Source organism: Sprattus sprattus, assembly GCF_963457725.1.
Source record: "Sprattus sprattus genome assembly, chromosome: 19".
NCBI classification, from domain to species: domain Eukaryota; kingdom Metazoa; phylum Chordata; class Actinopteri; order Clupeiformes; family Clupeidae; genus Sprattus; species Sprattus sprattus.
In genome coordinates, this window is record NC_137917.1 from 4,303,896 (window position 1) to 4,323,801 (window position 19,906).

A 19,906-nucleotide genomic window follows, 5' to 3' on the forward strand; every position below is an offset into this window, starting at 1 on the left:
ACATCAGTGATCTTCACAATCGTTTACACTCTTATCTCGCGGAAATTTTGACGGATTTACAAATGACTTGATTTACAATCGTCATTACCTTGGTAATAATTCTGAATGCTTGAACATGTTGAAATGTGCAGCTTAATTGTGTATCACGGCTATTGTGTATCATCAATTGGCGAGTAATTGTTCTTTCTTTTCAATATAACTTAAGTTGCACATAATAAAACTGAAGTTGCACATGATTTCCAATCGGGTTGGTTTGTTAAACATCTTACATTATGATTTCGACAGGAAATTGCTGACTTTATTGCCAATGAAGATGCCAGAATTTTGTGCAATCTGCTCTATTGAACACTCCCTTGAAACGAGACCTGTCAGAGACCTGTCAATGTTATTTTCATATGAAAACCCATGTTTATAATTCTTCATAAGTATGTAGTGCCATAAGAAATATCTTACGTTTATAACAAACCAACCCGTTTGAAAATCGGTTGAAAACTGAGCAAGTTCTGGTTATTTAAAAAGTACCACTACCAAGGGGGAGTGAGCTATACTGTCCTCAAAATGGCCGAAATGTGCGGACATTCGACTCCGTCGGCCAGAAAGGCAGGAAGGATATCTAGCCTTTATTATAGATATCTATGTACATGCCCACCAAATTTCGTGCACCCCGGTGTTTCAGTGTCCCTGGAATCGTTGACAGAAAATCTGCAAACAGAAAAAAAAAAAAAAACAGAAAAAACCTCCGACTAAACCTGTCGCGCGGCGGTCATAATAACATACATACAGCGGGTAAAATAAGTATTGAACACGTCACCATTTTTCTCAGTAAATATATTTCCAAAGGTGCTATTGATATGAAATGTTCACCAGATGTTGGTTACAACCCAAGTATTTACATGAAGCCAAAACTAAAAAGTTCAGAAATTAAGTAGGCTAATGTGTAATAATGAGAAATGACACAGGTAAAAAGTATTGAACACATGAAGAAAGGGAAGTGCAAAAAGGCATGGGAAGCCAAGACAACAGCTGAAATCTATTAGTAATTAGAAAGCAATCTGGCCCCTTTTCAGTGCAAATTACCAGCTGGTTCAGTCCCAACTGATGGGCTACCAAGGTGTCACACAAGAAACATCTCATGATGGGTAAAAGCAAAGAGCTCGCTCAAGACCTTTGAAACCTTATTGTTGCAAAAAATACTGATAGCATTGGTTATGGATGCATTTCTAAACTTCTGAATGTTACAGTTAGCATTGTTGGGGCCATAAAGAAGTGGGAAGAACATCGTTTCCCCATAAACTGGCCACGACCAGGAGCTCCTTGCAAGATTTCTGACAGAGCAGTGAAAAGAATTATCAGAAGAGTTGTCCAAGAGCCAAGGACCACTTGTGGAGAGCTTCAGAAAGATCCTGGAACAATTGTTTCAAAGAAAACAATAAGTAATGCACTCAACCGCCATGGCCTGTATGCACGCTCACCTCGCAAGACTCTATTGCTGAAGGAAAAGCATGTCGAAGCTTGTTTAAAGTTTGCTGCGCAAACTCTTCGGATGTTATAATACACACCTTGACAACAACAAAAACAATGCAGGTATTTGCATATATGTTTTTGACCTTTTGGCCTTTATGACATTGTATTGATCACAAGAAAATATCTTAGAAACAAAAACATTTGTTTAATGCATTTGGAACATATTGGAGTTTCATGTGGGCTTGCTCTTTTTTATCATTGCAACTTCAATAAGTAAGCTATAACAATTGGTTAATTGGTTCAATGGTCCATTGAATGAAAGGAATCGAAACATTGAAAGAAATGGAAAGCTTTTTAGTAGCAGCATGACTCATTTCTGACCCTTTTCCAATTCAACCAATTTCCCCTTTAAAAACAATCAGTGGTCAGATGTATCGTCTTGATGTAGCTATTAAGGATTTCAAGTCAAAACAGATTTTGAAGATAGCCCGAACAGAGGAAAACCTTTTGTTTGAAATGTAGGTAAATAGCTTTTATATGTCATTATTAATGAGCCCACGAAGTTCCATTAAGATTGTCTATTTACACAAGCATGTTGATGGAATCTAAAAGAACACGACAAACTTGAAGAACGTGAACATTTGAAAAACGTTTTCATAAAATCCCATATGGCGGAAATTGATTGAATTTGGCTTGATCGAGTCAGAGGGTACCAGGCATGCAACTCAAATGTCACGTGCATTAACACGCCTCCAACTTTGACCTGTTAGCGCAAGGGCTACCATAGACTCCAATGGCAGAAGAACGAAAAGAAAAGGTAGAAACACATAAGCTACTTCTCTGCATGGGCCCCAGATATTAAAGAAATAGGCTGTGAAATATAGTAGTATGATTGTTTAGAATGGTGTTAATTTTCAACTGCTTCCTGAGTGATCTTCCAAAGTAATGACAATTAATCTTGATATAGACAGAGACTAAGAATCAGATTGCAGTGCAGATACATAAAGGACATCCTCCCTGAGTGTTTCATTAAAGGTGAATTTCAACGAAAACTGCATTTGTTAAATTCCGTAAAAAAAGAGTCTCAAAATAGTTTGGATCCGCATAAAGATAATCAGTGGGGGATACACCCATGTCAACATGGGACTGGGAGCTTCCTCTGATTGTCAGATGAATATGAGGAACAAGAAAGCTCTCAAAGCTGCAAAATGAGCTTTATTTAGGGAAAAATGGTTACTTCAGTTAATAAAGAGTTGAAGTGTTGCATCATGAATTAAAGTTACTAACTCTAATAATGGCATCAACATCTAATTTTGTATGATTACAGAATTATGTTTATATTCACAGCAGCTATAAGGACACAGTTGCATGTTAATTAAAAAAATTAAAAACAACTGTGTAAAATATCTTGATAAAACTGTCAATTCTGTGTAATCTGCTGTATTTTAGGGGAGCCGCATATTGATGTTTTCCGGTTCTGATTTGGTTGTTGCATGGTGGTTCTTGTGTGAGCATAGAAATGCTCATATGGGGGACTGATGGAATCACAAAATAGCTATTCTACTATTATTATTTTGTATCATTTGTAACTCATACCCATGGATGTGTACTCTGTCTGTCTCACTGAGACCTAAACAATTAGCAAGTGAACTCCCCCAGAGTCTCTTTCCTGCCTATACCTCTGGTATCACCCCCCCCCCCCCCTCCCCCATAGGTGAAACCCTACACCTCACTGTCTCCCCTTCCTGCCATCACCTATAGGGTGTGGTCTCCCCTCTCCTGCTGTATTCTACCTGACTGAATGGTATAAATGGCAACATATTCTACAACCAGGTAGGCCATTCTCTGAGCACCAACTGAGAGGGGGTCTCCACACTGAAATAAACTCCATAATTCCTGACTACGTCCTTCGGTCCCTTCTTCTACTTTGGCGTGCTCATTTAGATTTTAACAATTTATCTGAAATTCTAACCTGAACCAAGGACAACGCTCACTAGGCAGGACTAACAGTCTTTTTGTTTCTATGAACTCTTTCTTAAGTATTTGATTGTGTAAAAATACAGAATTGCAACAGTTGATACTGGGAAGTCTTTTATTTTTCAGCAGTTTTAAAAATGCCACATAGAAAACCTCTTTACACTGTACAGAAACTGTGGCATGGAAACAAATAATAGTGGGAGGTGCCAAAAATGAAGTACCATTGTCTCAGATGTATCAACCTACTTTTTGCTATTCATTTTCCTCATAACACTGTAAAATTAGAAAAACCCACAAAGAGGAAAAACAATAAGAATAAGATGTTATGGTTGGAAATACTCCAGTGCATAACTGAATAACAGCAAATGCAATCTTGCATTCAATCTTCATTAAGAAGGATGGAATTCCATTTTTCAGCTTTTTAGTAAAGCAAATGATATTACCAATGAACCACAAATCTGTCAAAGAAAAAATAAATTCTGCTAACGATGGAAAGGTTCATAGATAAAGGTGAAGGATAGCAATTATATTATTATATTAAATAAAACAGTAATGAGCTCAGAGCAAAACAAAAACTAGTATAATAGCATACATTTTTTTTCCTCATCCACAGACTTTTAACATTTACTTTTTGACAGTCTTTCAGATTATATTTTTTCCCAATGTGGTTCAACTTGCTGTCTGCACATTGACACAACCATCAAATTAAATCAGAAAACACCTCATAGCACCAAGTCAATAGAGCGTACTTCAGGCAACTTATATCAGGCAGGGACATCATCTTAAGTCTAACAGAATATTCGCTATTTTAGAAAAAAAAGTTATACCTTACAGTTTAAATGTACAGTATAGTGGTATTTATTTTTTTTGCAAAACTTGAGGTAGAAGGGAGAAGAGACAAAAGTCAAGAAAGAGACAAAGCTTGTGGTCTCAGCTTCACTTCACTTCACTCGGCTTTGTTTGCTGATTCACTGTCTGTCTCCTCCATCTTGTCTTCTTGGGCGGCTGCCGTCTGTTCTTTTGCGTATGACAAAGTTTCAGCCTCAGCTTCTGGCCGGTCTTTTGGGTGGGTCTCCTGACCCTGGTTTCTGACCTGTTCTCCATCAGACGTCCTCATTGCTGTCTCTCCAGGTGACTTCGGCTCCATCTCCTCTAGTCGCAGCATGGCTTTCTTCATTGCAGTGATCAACTCCACCTGAGCATCTGCTGCGCTCTTGTTTCCTTCCTCCTCATCAACCACATTGGCTAAACAGAAAGAGCGCTGGATGATCCCGGGCTCTGAGAGACTGGATAAGGCCTCTACCAGCCAGGCCACCAGCAGCTGCACCACATCTCTCTCTGAAGCCCCGGAAGAGCCTCCCTTCTCAGCCAGCTGAGCCCAGCGCATTAGGAGGAATGTCTGCAGTGCCGGCCGGAAACACATCTCTAGAGGCTGGTGTCTGGAGCTGCATCCTGTTTGAATTATGGCTGGCAAGGTGTTGCAATTGCTCAAGTTGCCAAGACTGGAGTCTGACTTGTGTCTGCGGTATCCGTCCATGACCAGAAGAGCCTTGCTCTCATTGTGAGCACTAAGGTGCTTTCGCCAAACTTTTTCAATCCAGATATTCAGCTCTTCTTCTTCTGTGAACCCCTCAACCTTGCCCTCCACCAGAACACAGTTTGGCAACCCACTGAGTTGCCCGGAGGGAAGCTGGCCTTTGAAAAACACCAGGGTTGGCAGTACTGTGCCATCAGCAAGAATTGCCAAGTAGATGTCAATTAAAGACCTGCCACTGCCTACAAACTGGAAAGCCATCTTCTTCTTTCCTGAAGGAGCAGTGTCAAGAAGACAGTCCACATCCACAAAGATGGATAGCTCATCCATAGCCCCAATGACAGAATGACACAGGTTGTTTTGTTTGATCTGCTTCTGGACAAAGTCAGTGAAACGGAGCGAATCACCCTCCATGCTACCGGGAAGAGGGCGATCCACTTTTGCAATGGTCTGGGCACCAAGTCTGTGCTGTAGCATGAAACTTACGGCCCACTCGTATGAGATTCTAAAGCTGCTGTTTTGACTGGCTTGGCTACGCAACTCCAAGGCCTTATGAAAGAGATCTTCGTAACTGACTGGCAGTTGTTGCTCTTGCTGTGCAAGCACCCACTCGACCAGGGTTTCAATGGCCTCAATAGCGTCACTACCATCAACAGTGGTTCTCTGGCATTCACTCTCTAACTGGGTCTCTTTCTCCTTGAGCCAGGTCTCGATGAGCTCTGGCTCAGTAGCAAGACTCTCTGATGCTTGGTTGATCCCGCTACACAACGCAAACAGGACAGTCTTGAGCTGCCTGACGGATAGGGTCTTCTCTCGCTCCTTGGCAGACGGCTGAGGTTCAGCCCCAGGGCTCTCATGCGTGGGGGGGATTTGTGTGTGTGCTTCCTCACTGATATCCTGCTCTGAACTCCTGTTTTTCTCATCAGACTCCTCTGCAGGCCTCTGCACGTGGTCGTCCATTTGCTCCAAGTCTGAGTCTGAGTCTTCCAGGGGAGCCATGGCTTGGTCTGGATCTTTCTCCGACTCAGAATAGTCCTCCAGGGACTCTTGGTCTGGATCCTTTTCCAACACAGAATGGTCGTCCAGGGACTCTGAAACCGAGCCTGACCCTCTGTTTCTCTTCATGCCTGAACCCCGATTTCTGTCGTAAAAAAAGAGTGCATTTTCTGAGTCAAGTTATGCCGGCAGAAAAGGGCTTTATCTTGGAAAAAAAAATCTTATCTGATAAACCAAAGGACGAAAATGTTTGTTGTTCAAATGTTCAACCATGTTTATGCATACCAGAATTGTCTCACTCAAGCACGGGAAAGGGCAAGAGAGAACAAGAACTTTGTATGCTTTGTCCATGTGCACGGCACTTACAAAAGATAGGCGAAAAGGCCAATAAACTATTTTTTAACTAAGGTTTATTGTATTCCATTCACAATAAGACCTCTGCACTGATGTAAACATTATAAATGTGTGCACACATCTGTGATATGCATGGAATGTGTTTTATCATTACCTTTCAATGAAACCGACTTTGGGAGGTGCTAGAAGGAAAGAAAAAAAAAAAAAATTAGCATTTAAATCACATTACAAATAAGTATAGTGAACAGTAAAGGTCCTTAACCTAGTTCTCTACCACCAAGTGTAGTAATGTGCAAATCTCTTGTCACTACAAATACAGGGAAAGCCTGCAAAAAACTGGCACCTGAGCATGTTCTGTTGCAGGTCCACTTTGATGCAAAGGTTTCATTATGTTCATGTGCAACCACAAATGCAAACTGCATGTGTATCTTGTACTTGTGCACATCATTCCATATCTGATACAACATTTGGCATTTTTACATTCTTTTTAGAGTTGCATTTTTATCGTATCTATGTTGACATGATTTCATGAGCAGGTACTCAGTTAGGAAGATATCTAATTAACTTAAACTAATGATAGTTAAAACTTTGCAAATCCTACAAACTGTAATGTTTCGCGTATGAATACAAACCACCCACAAGAGCTAAACATACTTCCATGCAAAGACCCATTATACACCACACCATTATACACCACACCAAGCATGTTTGTATAATGCATCTGCACGTCAGAACCACAGGTTTTTGTATTTGTGTGCTGTATCTGCACTTCATGGTTGCAAGTTTTTGTTTCCTTTTAGTTTTTTGCAATCCAGTACCACCGCAATGAATTGCCAGGATACATTTTTTCAGTCATTCGTTAGACTGCCTGAAACTTCGGAATCATTAACCTAGCTATAGTATGATGCTGTGTAGGCCTGTCAGCAGTAAACCACATTTACACACCCATCATAAGGACACAAGTTGATATTGCAAGACATAGCATACACTATATGGACAAAAGGATTCGGACGCCTGGCCATTACACCAACAGGGACTGTAATTACATATGTTCAGCTCTACAGAATGAATGGCCACAAATTCCCACAGAAACACTCCAAAATCTTGTGGAAAGCCTTCCAAGAAGAGTGGAGGCTGTAATGGTCAGGTGTCCGAATACTTTTGTCCATATAATGTACCTACATAACATATATGTATAACAAGACACAACGCGATTTCATTGTTAAATGTATGACTTTGCCTATGTTAAGGGAGTGCAATCACTGACCCAGGGACTTTTATTCTATACATGCAGCTGAGAATTTGTCAACGTTGTTTTTGGTAAAAAAAAAAAAAAAGAATGAAAAAGCCACTACTGCAGTCCACAATTCTAACCCCATACACTCTTGAAATTCAACAAATTGTTCCTCACAGTCCTCTAGTTGTCGAGTCAGTTAGCGGTTAAAAAACCTCCTTCCACGGTTCATACACAGTCCTGGTTCTGTACTTTGGAAACAAACATAGTGGCTCAGGCTGAGCCATAAACAATCCCAGCCAATCACACAGGTTCAGGAGGGCTGTTATTTGATTGGCTGTTGAGCTCAACCAAATCCTCGGACTGCGGAATTCTCGGACTGCATCTTTAATTCACAACACAGCATGTCTTATTATGTATGTCTATATTTCCATATATAAGCCTACAATGCAAAGTATTTTTATGGTTGAGGCATTTTTAAACTCTCTTGAAAATTCTAAGACGGAGGTTATGTAGGCTACATTGGAATATTGAAAATGCTATATCCTAGCCGTACTTCCATTTTCATTTTTTGGAACACACTAGTGCTCCTATACAGCACTCATAATATCCTTGTTCCAGGAACCCTATTCCATTTATGCAACTGAAATCTACCATTGGTTTGAAACCTTATGTGCAAAACAATCCAATCTCCAGCCCATTTCTCATTAGTTCAGAATAACAGCAGCTATCAACATAACATCTGCTCCAGGTAAAAATCTAGTCTCTGTGAGCACATCTCTCCAACCTGGACAAGAAGATACCCAACCTGTCAGACTGGGGATGTGATGTGTGTGATGCAGGTGAACTCTCAAGAAGAAGTGATGTACTTGGTGGTCAAGAGCGAACTTCTCTCCACATTACATTAATCAAACTCATCTTCCACATATATCATTGCATGTATTACTTAGAAATTATAATTATTGTGATCAACCTGCCAAGACTTTTCATGGGGACAACACAAGCTATTAAGTGCTTTTGTTTGTCCAAAAGTGCAACACTTATCACATGTTAATAAATAACTTGTAGATTGTACAAAACGTTTCACAAAACATGGCATCAATCATAAACAAAGAAACTCAAAACAACTCAAGACCTTTCAGATGGGTGGAGAATCCATGGTATTCCCAGAAACAGACAGGGCCCTTGCACAAGTTCACCCTGCAAACACTGCACCCAAACACTGTCTCGTGACGGACATTCTTCAGCGTACAGTTCCTGCACCTCCTGGTTTTAGGAGTGACCTTACACAGGTAGTGTCTCACACCTTCTGATTCATCCTTTCTCTCTTCCTTCATGCAAAGGTTTACTGGCTTCACTGGCTTTCGCAGGTGTTTATGAAACTGTTCAGCTTTTCTACACGCACACTTTGCCAGCTGATAGGCCAGACGTTTACGGTACTGGGCTTGGGAGAAGCGGCCATCTTGCACCCATGTGGGTGGGTTGTTTTTGCGGCTTTCTCTCAGCACAATGAAGGAGTTGATGATGCTCAAGTTGACCAAGAGCCAGAACAGGCAGCGCCAGTGTGTGTCAAGGGCTATCCCACCCAGTGGGTTGCAAGTCAGCAGCTGGTTACAGATATCAACACCCCGCATATTATCTTGAAGCAACTTAAAAGCCAGTGGTCTTTGGATGGAAACGAGTTCCCCAGGCTGGCTGTGGGACTTCCTCCAAACAACATCAGGTTGCCCTGGCTCACAATTTGTTGACATGCAGAACATTTCCTTAGCATCCTTCCATCTAGTTACCAGCACTGGGCCACAGGTGGACTGCCGAAAATCTCCAGGTGTCTCCACATGATCCTGATCCCAAAGTGCTTTGGGCAAAATTGGGGATTGAGGAAGTACAGATGCAGAGGTATAGATTTGCTGGACCAACAACTCTTGCATGACAGGAATAGATGACAGAGATGTTGATAGGTAGATCTGGTGATGTTTACCTTCTATACCTTCCACTAATGCAGGCACGACACTGGCAACCATTTCCCTACCTCTTCTACACTGAGTCTGAATTTGCAGTCGATGACAATACCCAGATTTCGAGTCGCAGAGAAGCCATATCCTTGGTTGTGCTTCTCTAAGTCGTTTCTCCTTACCACCCTCAGTCTCCAGACGTGGCAGTATGGCACGATCAATGGTCAGATTCCTGTTGGGTTTGTATGTTTCCCACATGTTGACCTCCAGGATGTTCAGCATGGGCCGGAAGAGCCGGAGCCGCCCCTGACTGCTGCTGCCCTCCCTCTCTGTGACCCAACTCCCCATTCGAAGGTGGGAGGCTATCTGCTGGTAGCGTTTGAATGTCATTGTTCTCATGAAGATTGCACAGCCATCATAGTGTTGACAGGACCAGTACATTTCAGTTGCAGGGAGATGCCGCAAACCCATGAAAATACAGAGACCAAAAAATCCCTTAAGTTCATTCACCGTCATGGGAGTCCAGTCAGGGTCTCCCTGCCTCAAGAAGCAGTAACCTTTGGCATAGGCGTTGGTCTCATAAGTGATGAGTTTCATCAGTGAGTTGGGGAAAAGTAACTGGAAGTAGTCAATAGCATCACTATTTTTGCCCAGGGAGTGACAGGGCCCACTGGAGTCAGTGAAATCTGGGATGGGTTTACTGCTCTGGCCCTCGGTCCAGGCATCCACCGGGGCCCAATCTGGCTCCTTCCCTACAGCACTAGTTTCTTCACTTCGTGGTTCCTCCTCCTCCTCCTCAACCTCGCTGAACTCTATATCCGACTCCAGGAGTTCTGTGGGGAGGGGAGGGATCATAGGAACACAGTTAGACTGCTGCTCTTAAGAGTTGGATATATTTCAGCAATACTCCAATTAACTACTCATGCTGAAAATGAAAAAAAAGATCAGAGAAAAAAGTAAATGATAAGCTGTTCCATTCTCCTTGTTTCATTTATGATTGCAGCTTTCGAATAAGGCCCTCCACGTCTTTTTTTATGTTGCAAGCACTGCTTGTCTCTCTTTTCCAGAGGAAAGGCTTGGAGGTTCCCATTGACTGATAAAGGGTAAAAGTGTTAAACACGCAGACTAAAATCTCAGGCATTTTCCAAATTATTAATTATTATGTAATTCCGTAATAACACAGTGGCCAGGGTTGACAAAAAATAAAAACACATTTCAGAGACCAACGCCTCAAATTTGTGAGCAATAACTGTGTTAATATGCAAACAATACCGATGTATCTGAATATTTCTTAAATTATTGCAGAGAACTAGCTAGTTAGCATCTTTACTTGCAATCAATCATAGAAAGTTCATAGAAATGAGCAAACAAAACTGATAGGGGTGCAAGCTTACAGCCAAAATACATTAAAATAAATTGTGCAAACAAACCAACAAAGCAGCCATTGCAAACAAACTTAAGCCCCCAAAAGAATCACAAGACATAGCAAAATGAACCAAGCCAAATTATGCATGCTTATTTAATGTTCGCCCAAAAGACATCCTTACAGCAGCAAACATTGCAATGTTACAAAGCACACAAATCAGTTTAAGAAAGATGCATTTTATTTCAGCTTAATAAATTAAAATGTAATAGTGCATTTTTTTTCCGCACCAAAGCTGCCATATAGCAGACACCAAAAACAACTTTCATCCTGGGCACACTAACTTTCAGCGTACTTAAATATTCAGCAACACACACCACCCATTCACAGCTGAATAGGGTGTTGAAACTGACTGATGCAAACCATTACTAACACAAAACTGTTCTGTCCAATATGACAATTATATCATGACCAGGGGCATGTCATCATCCTACAACTGGCCATTTACATATTTAATCAGTCTTGTTGGTTTGGGAGAACACACACCTTTTGGAGTGCAGGTAGTATAGGAATGGCCAGGGTTCTGCACGAAGTGCTTAGCCATCAGGTCACCATTGAAGGTGGTGAAATCACAGTCTCTACAGACCATCTTTAACAAGCTGCAAGTGAAAAGAAAATGGCGATTTAAGAGGTGGAAGAACTCCTTTATTTAAGACATAATATGGTTTGGTGGTAAGTATTAAGCCATAAAAGGTCAGAAAATTGGGAAAACTCAGCTTTACCTTGGAGGTGGCAGTGTAGGTCCTTTGAATTTGGGGTTTTTACGTGTGACATGGTTGCTGAAATAAATGTAAAACCACGTATCAGTTCTATTAAGGTCAAACATCTAGTTGTAACAAAACAGGCTGTGTATGTAAAAGTCCCTTTGAGGTTTCCTCACCTGATCATGTGGTTGGCATAGGCACGGGAACAGCAGGTGCTGTAAGGACACAGGGAGCAGTGGACGTAGGTGGGGTAGTGATGCGTGAAGTCTGGAACCTCGTAATTACACTCAATACACTTCTGCTTGCCAAGGACAGGCCTGCAGCGAGAATGGTTTACCGTGTCATTTCCAGACCTTTGATAATTACATTTATTACAAAAGTGCCGCTGACAGTGTCAATAATATTCATTTAACATTTATACTGAGCCTTTCAAATGTTTCACATTTCATCAGAATAAGGACCCAGGGCCTTAGCACAACAAATAGAAGAAAGAAAGGTGATAAGAAAGTAATCCTCACCGACCCTTGCTCACCTCCCCAACCTTCATGCTAAATAGTGCCTAGCTCTAAACTTTGACATTTTGAGAGCCCACATCACCTTTGCTCTTGGAACTTGGTTAGCAGCTCGATCATCCTGCTGATGGGCTTCTTTGACACGTTGGCTCTTTGCTTTTGAATGATCTGTTTGGGGTCTGATCTGGGCTGAGAGAGGCTGACTGGTGCGGTGGATGGCCGTGGATGGGGTAACGATGCTCCTTGAGACGTTCCAGAGTTAGCGCTCCGCGATTTAGTTTGTGCATATGCTCTAATGGTCACCTGGAAAGAAAGATAATTGACCAGTTTGACTTGCTAGAACTACAGTATTAGGTTAGTAACAACAAGTCAGCTCAGATATACACACTTCATTTGTATTTGACAGTTAGAACTGATTTCATGGACTAGTCAGTCACTCACTTTAGTACCAGGGGAGAGTCCTTCCAACTGCCTGGGCTTGCGGAAAGTCTTGTGATGGCTAATCTTATGGTCAAGCTTCTCTTTAGTGAAGAGGAACTGTAGCCGGCACTTGTTACAGTGGTAAACTGTAGATTTCTGCTCAAATGCATATGACAACATTGGTCAAGTTGAATACAGGCTTATGAAGGAACATTCTAAAAGGCCTCCATGAAAATAAAAGGATTTTAAAACTACGAAGTAAAATCTTTCAACACAAGCCCACCACATGGATAGACAACCAAATGTCCACATCTTGCATGGAGATTGAGTCCATATTCACCTGATGTCGGGAGAAGTGCTGCTGATAGGAGTTGGAGTTCTTGAAGAGCTTTAGGCAGTACAGGCAGAGCAGGTAACGTGTGTCTTCATGCCACGTGCGAAAGTGGTTGTACACGTCAGAGTAGATTGACGACCTGTATTCACACACCTGTATTCACACAGAGGCCATATCTGCGGTCAATTTCCCAAGTGTATCCTGCTATGGTTGCATTCCGCTACATCAGATATAAACAATGTTTTCAGTTTTAGTCGTCTATGATAATGTAATCTTATTCTCTCCAATAAAAGCATCAGATAAATTGAAGAATGGGAATTTATTAATACAATTATTAGATTCACTATAGATATATTCTTTATAGCGATTTTTACCTGGCAGACATATGGCATCTCCCCAGGCTTGTGTGTATTCTTCATATGCTGGAGAAAGACTGGCTCAGTCTCAAAGGCCCACTCACAGATTTTACACTTGGCTGAGGAGAGAGGATTAAAACGGAGTTTGGGAGACAGAAATCCAATGCTTGTTCAAGAAACGGTCAGCTTGTTTCTCCATAACTTCCAACAAACTATAATCAGTTTATCATTATCCAAGTTATTAAAACAATAAAAAAAAATAGCAACTGGTGGCCAACTGGTCTAGATGACACGTTCCATATGAAATACATGAACACCATTCAAATGGTTGGTGTGTGTGGGGTCTTACTGCTGGACTCGTAAGTGCTGTGCACGCTCTCCAAGTGACACTGAAGGCGGAAGGGAGTAGGGAACTGTCTGTAACAATGTTGGCAAGACGTGTGGGTGTCCATTTCTCCGTTCTGCTGTTCCAGCTCCACGTGGTGCTTCATGTGGTTCATGAGCCTGCAGGGAGATGAGGAAAACTCGCTCAGGATTTCAGCGGGTTGGTTCCCAGCTCATTTCAAGGTTTGTAAGTTTGATGAGTACAAATAAAGTAATTTGTCCTCCTTTGCTCTCCAAAAATAGTCATCCCTGGATTTTTTTTTTTTTTTTTTTTTTTTAAGTTCTCTCCACGCCATGAGGCGCACAAGGCCATATCTTCTGAATAGTCGCAGTTTCAGTAATCATTTCAGTTTTTCTGGGAAAAAGTGATTGGCCTGTAGCCCAACCCCCAACCTGGAGGACCAGTTGGTTTTCTGTCAGGGTTTCCCTTCCCCTACCTAGACCATCGCTGAGTCATGCACGCTCATGAGTTCCGTCTGCCCCAGTGCAGTTTAACGTCATGCCCAGGACTCAATAGTTCAATATTACATATTATTCTGCCCTCAGTGGGGTTGAATTGTTGTGAAAAAATATCAACCAGTTACACACATTTAGAAGAAGACAGCTGAAGTAAGTGATAACACAGACTCCCTAACAAGGACATCATTCCACTCAAGAACAGTAAGTCTTACATTGTAAGCTAAAGCCTAAACTATTATGCAGAAACTGCAGAATGATTGGGTTCTTTTGAAGTGGAAAAATACCAGCTTCTGAGCCTTGATGAGAGGTTTGACAGTTTTTACTGACTGTCAAGTTCTGTCACGACTCACTTATCCCTCTACTGGTGAACAGAGAGCCCACTGCGCCTCAAGTCGTCTGACGCCCTGACAAGAAATGATTCTTTTGAAGTTAATATGCTATACCATTGAGAGTTTACTGTCTGTGTGTGAGTGTTTTTTTTTTATTATTATAACGAGGGTAAATACCATTAAGTTTAATAGTTTCTGACACATTGCCCTTATTAGGCTATGTAGTTCTGATGAAAATACTAATCGTTTCTGTAACACAACTATCTTGGGGCTAATAGCCTTATCACTTTATTGAAATATTTGACCCTATGCACTCTAAACTAATACAAATATTGTAATAAAGTTTCATCTCCCGGACCGCCCCCTCACTGGGTATGCTATCATCAAATTGTACAAGTTACAAGGAGTTGCACAACGTACTGACATTTTGGCCCTTAATTTGAGAGCAAAACCAACTGGTGGAAACCAAGGACGACTGAACTGTTGGAAGCAGGAGGAGTCTGCCCTGTTTTCTATGGAACTAAAAGTTTTGAACAATTTGTGCATTCACTTCTTTCCCAGTACAGTGTGGTGATAAAATAAAAAATAACAAAATAATCATTAAGCATTTACTGCAACTGTTTAATAGGTTCATCTCAGGTAAGCACAGTATGAATGTTAATTAGATTGTAATTATATCCTTATCCTTCTTTTAACTTAAAATTAGCCTGACTGTAGACAGAGCAACAAAATGTATCTAGTGCTGTCAATGCACCCAGAACAGTAAAACCCAACAGATAAGTAAAAGGCTGTTTTTTAGGGCAATGGGTCATAGGGAGAGAGTGGACATTTAAATGAATAATTTGCATGACACGAGGCTATCGGTAACTGCATGTATACTGACGCCCTCTCTAGGGTATTCCAGAGACAGTGCAAAGAGTTGGACAGAAGAACCTGACGCAAGCACAGCAGTGACCATTACATGAATGGGGAGTGCATATGTGAGCTATGTTTATGGGGTTGAATTTGACCACATGAACTACAGCATAAATGCGATCTCTTTCTGCATTCTGTTAAAAATGCTTTTGTGTGGCACTGATTTCTTCTTTTGCTTTCATGTATTTATGCTACATTTTCTGAATGGAAATAATGAGATGAGTTATGACAACACACAGTTATTGTTCATTCTTATCATGGGTGACATTCCTTTACAGTTGACTGAGCAAAAGGGTAGGAAGGAACTAAAGGAATTCATTTTATTTAACCCTGACAAAATAGGTGTTAACTTCGATCCAAGACAGAATAATTGCTTTATGGAATTTGCTCCGGCTTCTTTGCTAATAAAGAAATATTGTTTATTTTTTGTGAAATGTTTATTTGTCAAAATGGTTTGTAATTTGCTCATGCAAATGTTCTTTTTCAGGGAAGAATTTCGCCACACTTATATCCCAAATGCCAAAGTCAGAGGAATTTTCAATTGATCACAGAGTTTCAGTGCCAAAATACGGCCCAGAGTCTGCACTTCTTTTCTGTGATGTTGCCCTCTGTTGGTACTAGCAGCAAGTGGAGGACCGAGTTATTGGACAAGCAGAATCATGACTCCCGAGTCAGTAAAAAGAGTTGTTCTATTTGAATGATTGGTTTATGACTTACACAACACTACTCCTGAGGCCTAGCAGCTGGATTGGACACAGCATTTTAAACGTTATGTTTGCCCTGGGGACAAACTGACAGATTGGCAGAAACAGATTCACATACCTTATGTTGCTTCTCAATTTCTTTCCACAAGAGAGGCACTTGAATGTCAGCGGTTCCTTCAGGTTGTCCTGTGCTGCATTTGTGCGGTTCCCCTCATACGTTCCGTAATAGAAGTCATCCACAAGCATCACAAGCTTGTCTGTAGATTCCCCCTCGGCCCCCTTTGCGTTTTTCAGGCTCGTAGGAGACTGACCAGAGGAAACTTTGCTGGTGCTGGCGGCCTGGGTCAGATCTGGACAACAGAACTGAGAGAGCAAGTAATTAACAGATCCTCCTGGATGTTCCGGGTGGTTTGCTCCAGTTTGCACCATCTTAGTTGAACCCAGAAGAGGTTATAGAGGTTATAGTATGACTTATTATAATTATTATTATAAATATTATTATTTCTGACCACTGGGGAGCCAATCTGTTTTTGTTAATAGTTTCAATAACGCTATGTACTTACACACATATGTCCACGTAGTGCCTCTATCATTTTGAACTGGGCACCACAGCGTGGGCATATTTTAAGTGATGATGCAGAACTCACTGCAGGAAAGGGAGCAGAGGAGGCAGGGGTGAGCCATTTTGAATTGGTACAAGGGTAAAAGCCTTTTCATCTTGTTTTCTAGTTTGTGCTTGATCAAACCAGAGAGTGTTACATATTAATAATACCTTGGACATTGAGCGTAGTGCTGGGGGTGGAGCTGCTAGAGATACCGTTGGCCTTTTGGCTAGGCAGCAAAATGATCGTCTGAGGTTGGTTGACCAGGCTCACCAGTCTCGGTAGGTCAGTGCTGCCCTCTCCTGGCTTCACTGTGAGCAGGCTGCTTGTGTTTGCTGTGTCTGTCAAACAAGAGGAAGAGACGTCAGCTTTGCAGAGTCCAAAATGTCAAGGAAGAAGACAATTACTTCAAAGGCAAACTGGTTGCTTTTGTTTCCTTATGATTGAACAATAACTGATAATACAAAATGGCCAACACACTCCCTCAAACACCTCTTAATTCATCCATCTATTTGTTTGTTAGTTCATTCATTCATCAGTGTAACCATCACAGAATCATGACATAGCTCACATTGTTTTATCGGGATGGTTGTCGTCTTGACGGAGGTTGAGGGCAGGGAACTTGAAACGGTCACCATAGTGGGTCTGGGCTGGTTTATCGGGGTGGTGTTGCGGATGGTGAGGGTGGCTGGGATCTGGACTCTGGTGAAGGTGGTGGTGTGGGTTGGGGGGGCTGGGCGATTCACAGGTCCACCCTGTGTGACAGCCTTAAACTGAGCGGGCTGATTTATAATGTGGGACCCTCCGACTGCCGGTTTGAATAGAGTTGGAGTTCCAGGTGCTGGGAGGGTGTGAGAGAACATGTTAGTGCATGCTGGCCTCCTGTGTGAATTCCAGTGATATCAACAAGGGTTACTGTAAATCTGCAAGAGGAATTGTTGTAATGTACAGTAAACTCTGAATCAAAACATGACTGTACTGCCATTGGTGTTTTCTGATTAACTGTTGTTTAAATATACATTTACGAAATCCACACTGTCTAATTCCAAGAAACACAAAACTACCAAAACAAAGTATATACATACTATACTGTATACCACAGGTAAATGTCCTTTTTTTACCTGACACCAACGTGAAGGGCTTAATGGTTTGACCTTGTTGGACATTCAGGACGATCTGTCCAGCTGTTAAATTTTGAACAGGAAGACCCTGCAAAGACAAACACATTGACTCAGCCGTTCCTTTGGCATCAAAATACACAGATGTAACACTAGGCTACGGAAACATTTATTTTATGGTTTGGTATGTTTTTTTATGGCTTGTCCATATTCTTTGTACAGTGCGTCTTCGTTTCTCTGTGTGTCGTCATCAATTCCTGTCCTTTTCTGTCATTTTTTTCTTGAAATAGTACAGAACTTGGGTAAATGCTGTTTAAATGTAAAAGTACCTGTGTGGTAAAGAAAAAAGGCTGGCCGGTGGCAGTGCCGGGTCCGCGGGCAGGGAGCAGCACCTGGGAGAGCGAGAGTTCTCCCCCTGCCCCCTGAGTGAGGATCAGCTGCTGCCCCGGGGAGGGTTTGGGGAGGCCAGCAGGCAGAGTAGTGGAGGCAGGGACTGAAGCCATGGAGGTGAGGAGAGATGCTGTAGTGGCACACACTACACACCACATCACACATACACATTACATATGGAGCCCATACCAAAAGACATTCATCTATTCACTTAGTAGACACTTTATTTTGATGGCAGGTAAGTCACACACCTACTGTATATATGTATATATAAAGATTTATAAATATATATGCACACCCACACACACACATAATTACATATAGTTTTCCAGGTGATTAAACTTGCTGCACAATTTTGTTGCAAAATCTCATCTTCCACACCTGGGTTAATCTTTCAAATACTTACAGAGGCAAATAAGATGCATTATAGCAGGGTCATAACTACAATCTCAAGAAAAGGGATAAGGCAGCCTGTTCATTGGGACATTTGGATGTAAAATACAGTGGCAGAACATGTTTCACTAGTACTTGTGCATATTGTAAGTTAATAGAATGACCTCATCTTTTCCAACTGTGTTTTTTCAGTAAGGATGACGACTGACTGTTTCTGAAGTCAGTCTGAATTTAAAACTGAATTTAAAAAGCCACTCTATGTCTTTGTCAGGAGTGCTGCACAGTTCAAAGTAGAGCATGGTGCACTATGCACACCGTGGTAATGTCACGGTATGTCTCAATAGACCTGAAGAGAGCCCAGGTACCCACAGGTACTCACTTGTGTTGGTGAGCAGCGGCACCATAGTGTCCTTGCCACTGCTGCCAGACAGGGCATGGCTTGAGGGCAGCATATGGGTGGACACCACTGGAGCGGTGGCAGAGGCAGGAGTCACCACTGGCAGCACTGCAGGCACTGCTACAGATGATTTAAAGAGACAGTTTCCTAAACTGAAGCCACTAACTTACACAGAGGCAATTATAATTGTGGCCTCAGCAAAACATTTGGATAAGTTGGATTTTACTTCTATAAAGAGTAATGATAAGTATGTCATTGGTAGTATTGGAGGATCTAACATCTGTAGCCTGTTGAGGCTCATAAGAATGACAAACATGTGTATGATCATGATACAGCCCTCCATTAACCTTGCTGATGTTAAGAGAAAAGGGAAAAGTTAAAGAACCCAGCTTAAAATCCCCAAATCCCTCATTATCCACATCACTGAACTCCAGTGCTATTATGTGCAGGCACACCACCTTGCTTTACAGCGCACTCCATAGGCTCAGTCATTTCATCCTGTATATTCTCGTGTATCTGTTGCCATGGTTCCAACTCCTCCTCCTCACACTCCATGAACAAGTCGGAATCATCCATTTTGCTAGAAAACACAGTGTACAATATACGTATATGACTGTAGGTGAAGAGAAGGGAGCAGTCATTGAATACATACTATGCCTTTAGGTAGTTTTTTTTTGAGTAATATATAGAACTGCATGGACAAAGTGGTATACACCTACTGTTACGTATCTTATCTTTAAGAGAGATTATGCAGCAATAAAATAAAAAATGACATGTTGAATGCAGTATTGCATTCATGATGTGCCTAATTTATGCAAAACTATGTTGCTGAATCTAATCTCCAATAAAGTCTTCAAAGGGACACTAACATGGTTACAAAATCATGGACATATTTAACTATAGTGCTGTAGTAGTGCTTTCCTCTTAGTAGTCTTTGAAAAGCTCATTTTCGGTC

At 41.5% G+C, this 19,906-nt stretch overlaps 1 protein-coding gene across 1 annotated transcript; it reads right to left on the reverse strand.

The window, feature by feature from the left end:
• Positions 1-4,387: 4,387 nt before the first annotated feature.
• On the reverse strand, positions 4,388-19,527 carry pogzb (pogo transposable element derived with ZNF domain b; the record flags this gene model as incomplete). The annotated part of the gene is made up of 19 exons (XM_080857354.1): positions 4,388-6,116; positions 6,480-6,507; positions 8,695-10,344; positions 11,421-11,533; positions 11,657-11,713; positions 11,815-11,955; positions 12,236-12,453; positions 12,592-12,726; positions 12,911-13,057; positions 13,279-13,379; positions 13,610-13,764; positions 16,170-16,414; positions 16,615-16,697; positions 16,824-16,994; positions 17,225-17,494; positions 17,775-17,862; positions 18,101-18,291; positions 18,934-19,071; positions 19,407-19,527. The coding sequence occupies 19 exons, from the start codon at positions 19,525-19,527 to the stop codon at positions 4,388-4,390; spliced, it is 5,781 nt and encodes a 1,926-aa protein (XP_080713480.1).
• Between the last annotated feature and the right edge of the window lie 379 nt (positions 19,528-19,906).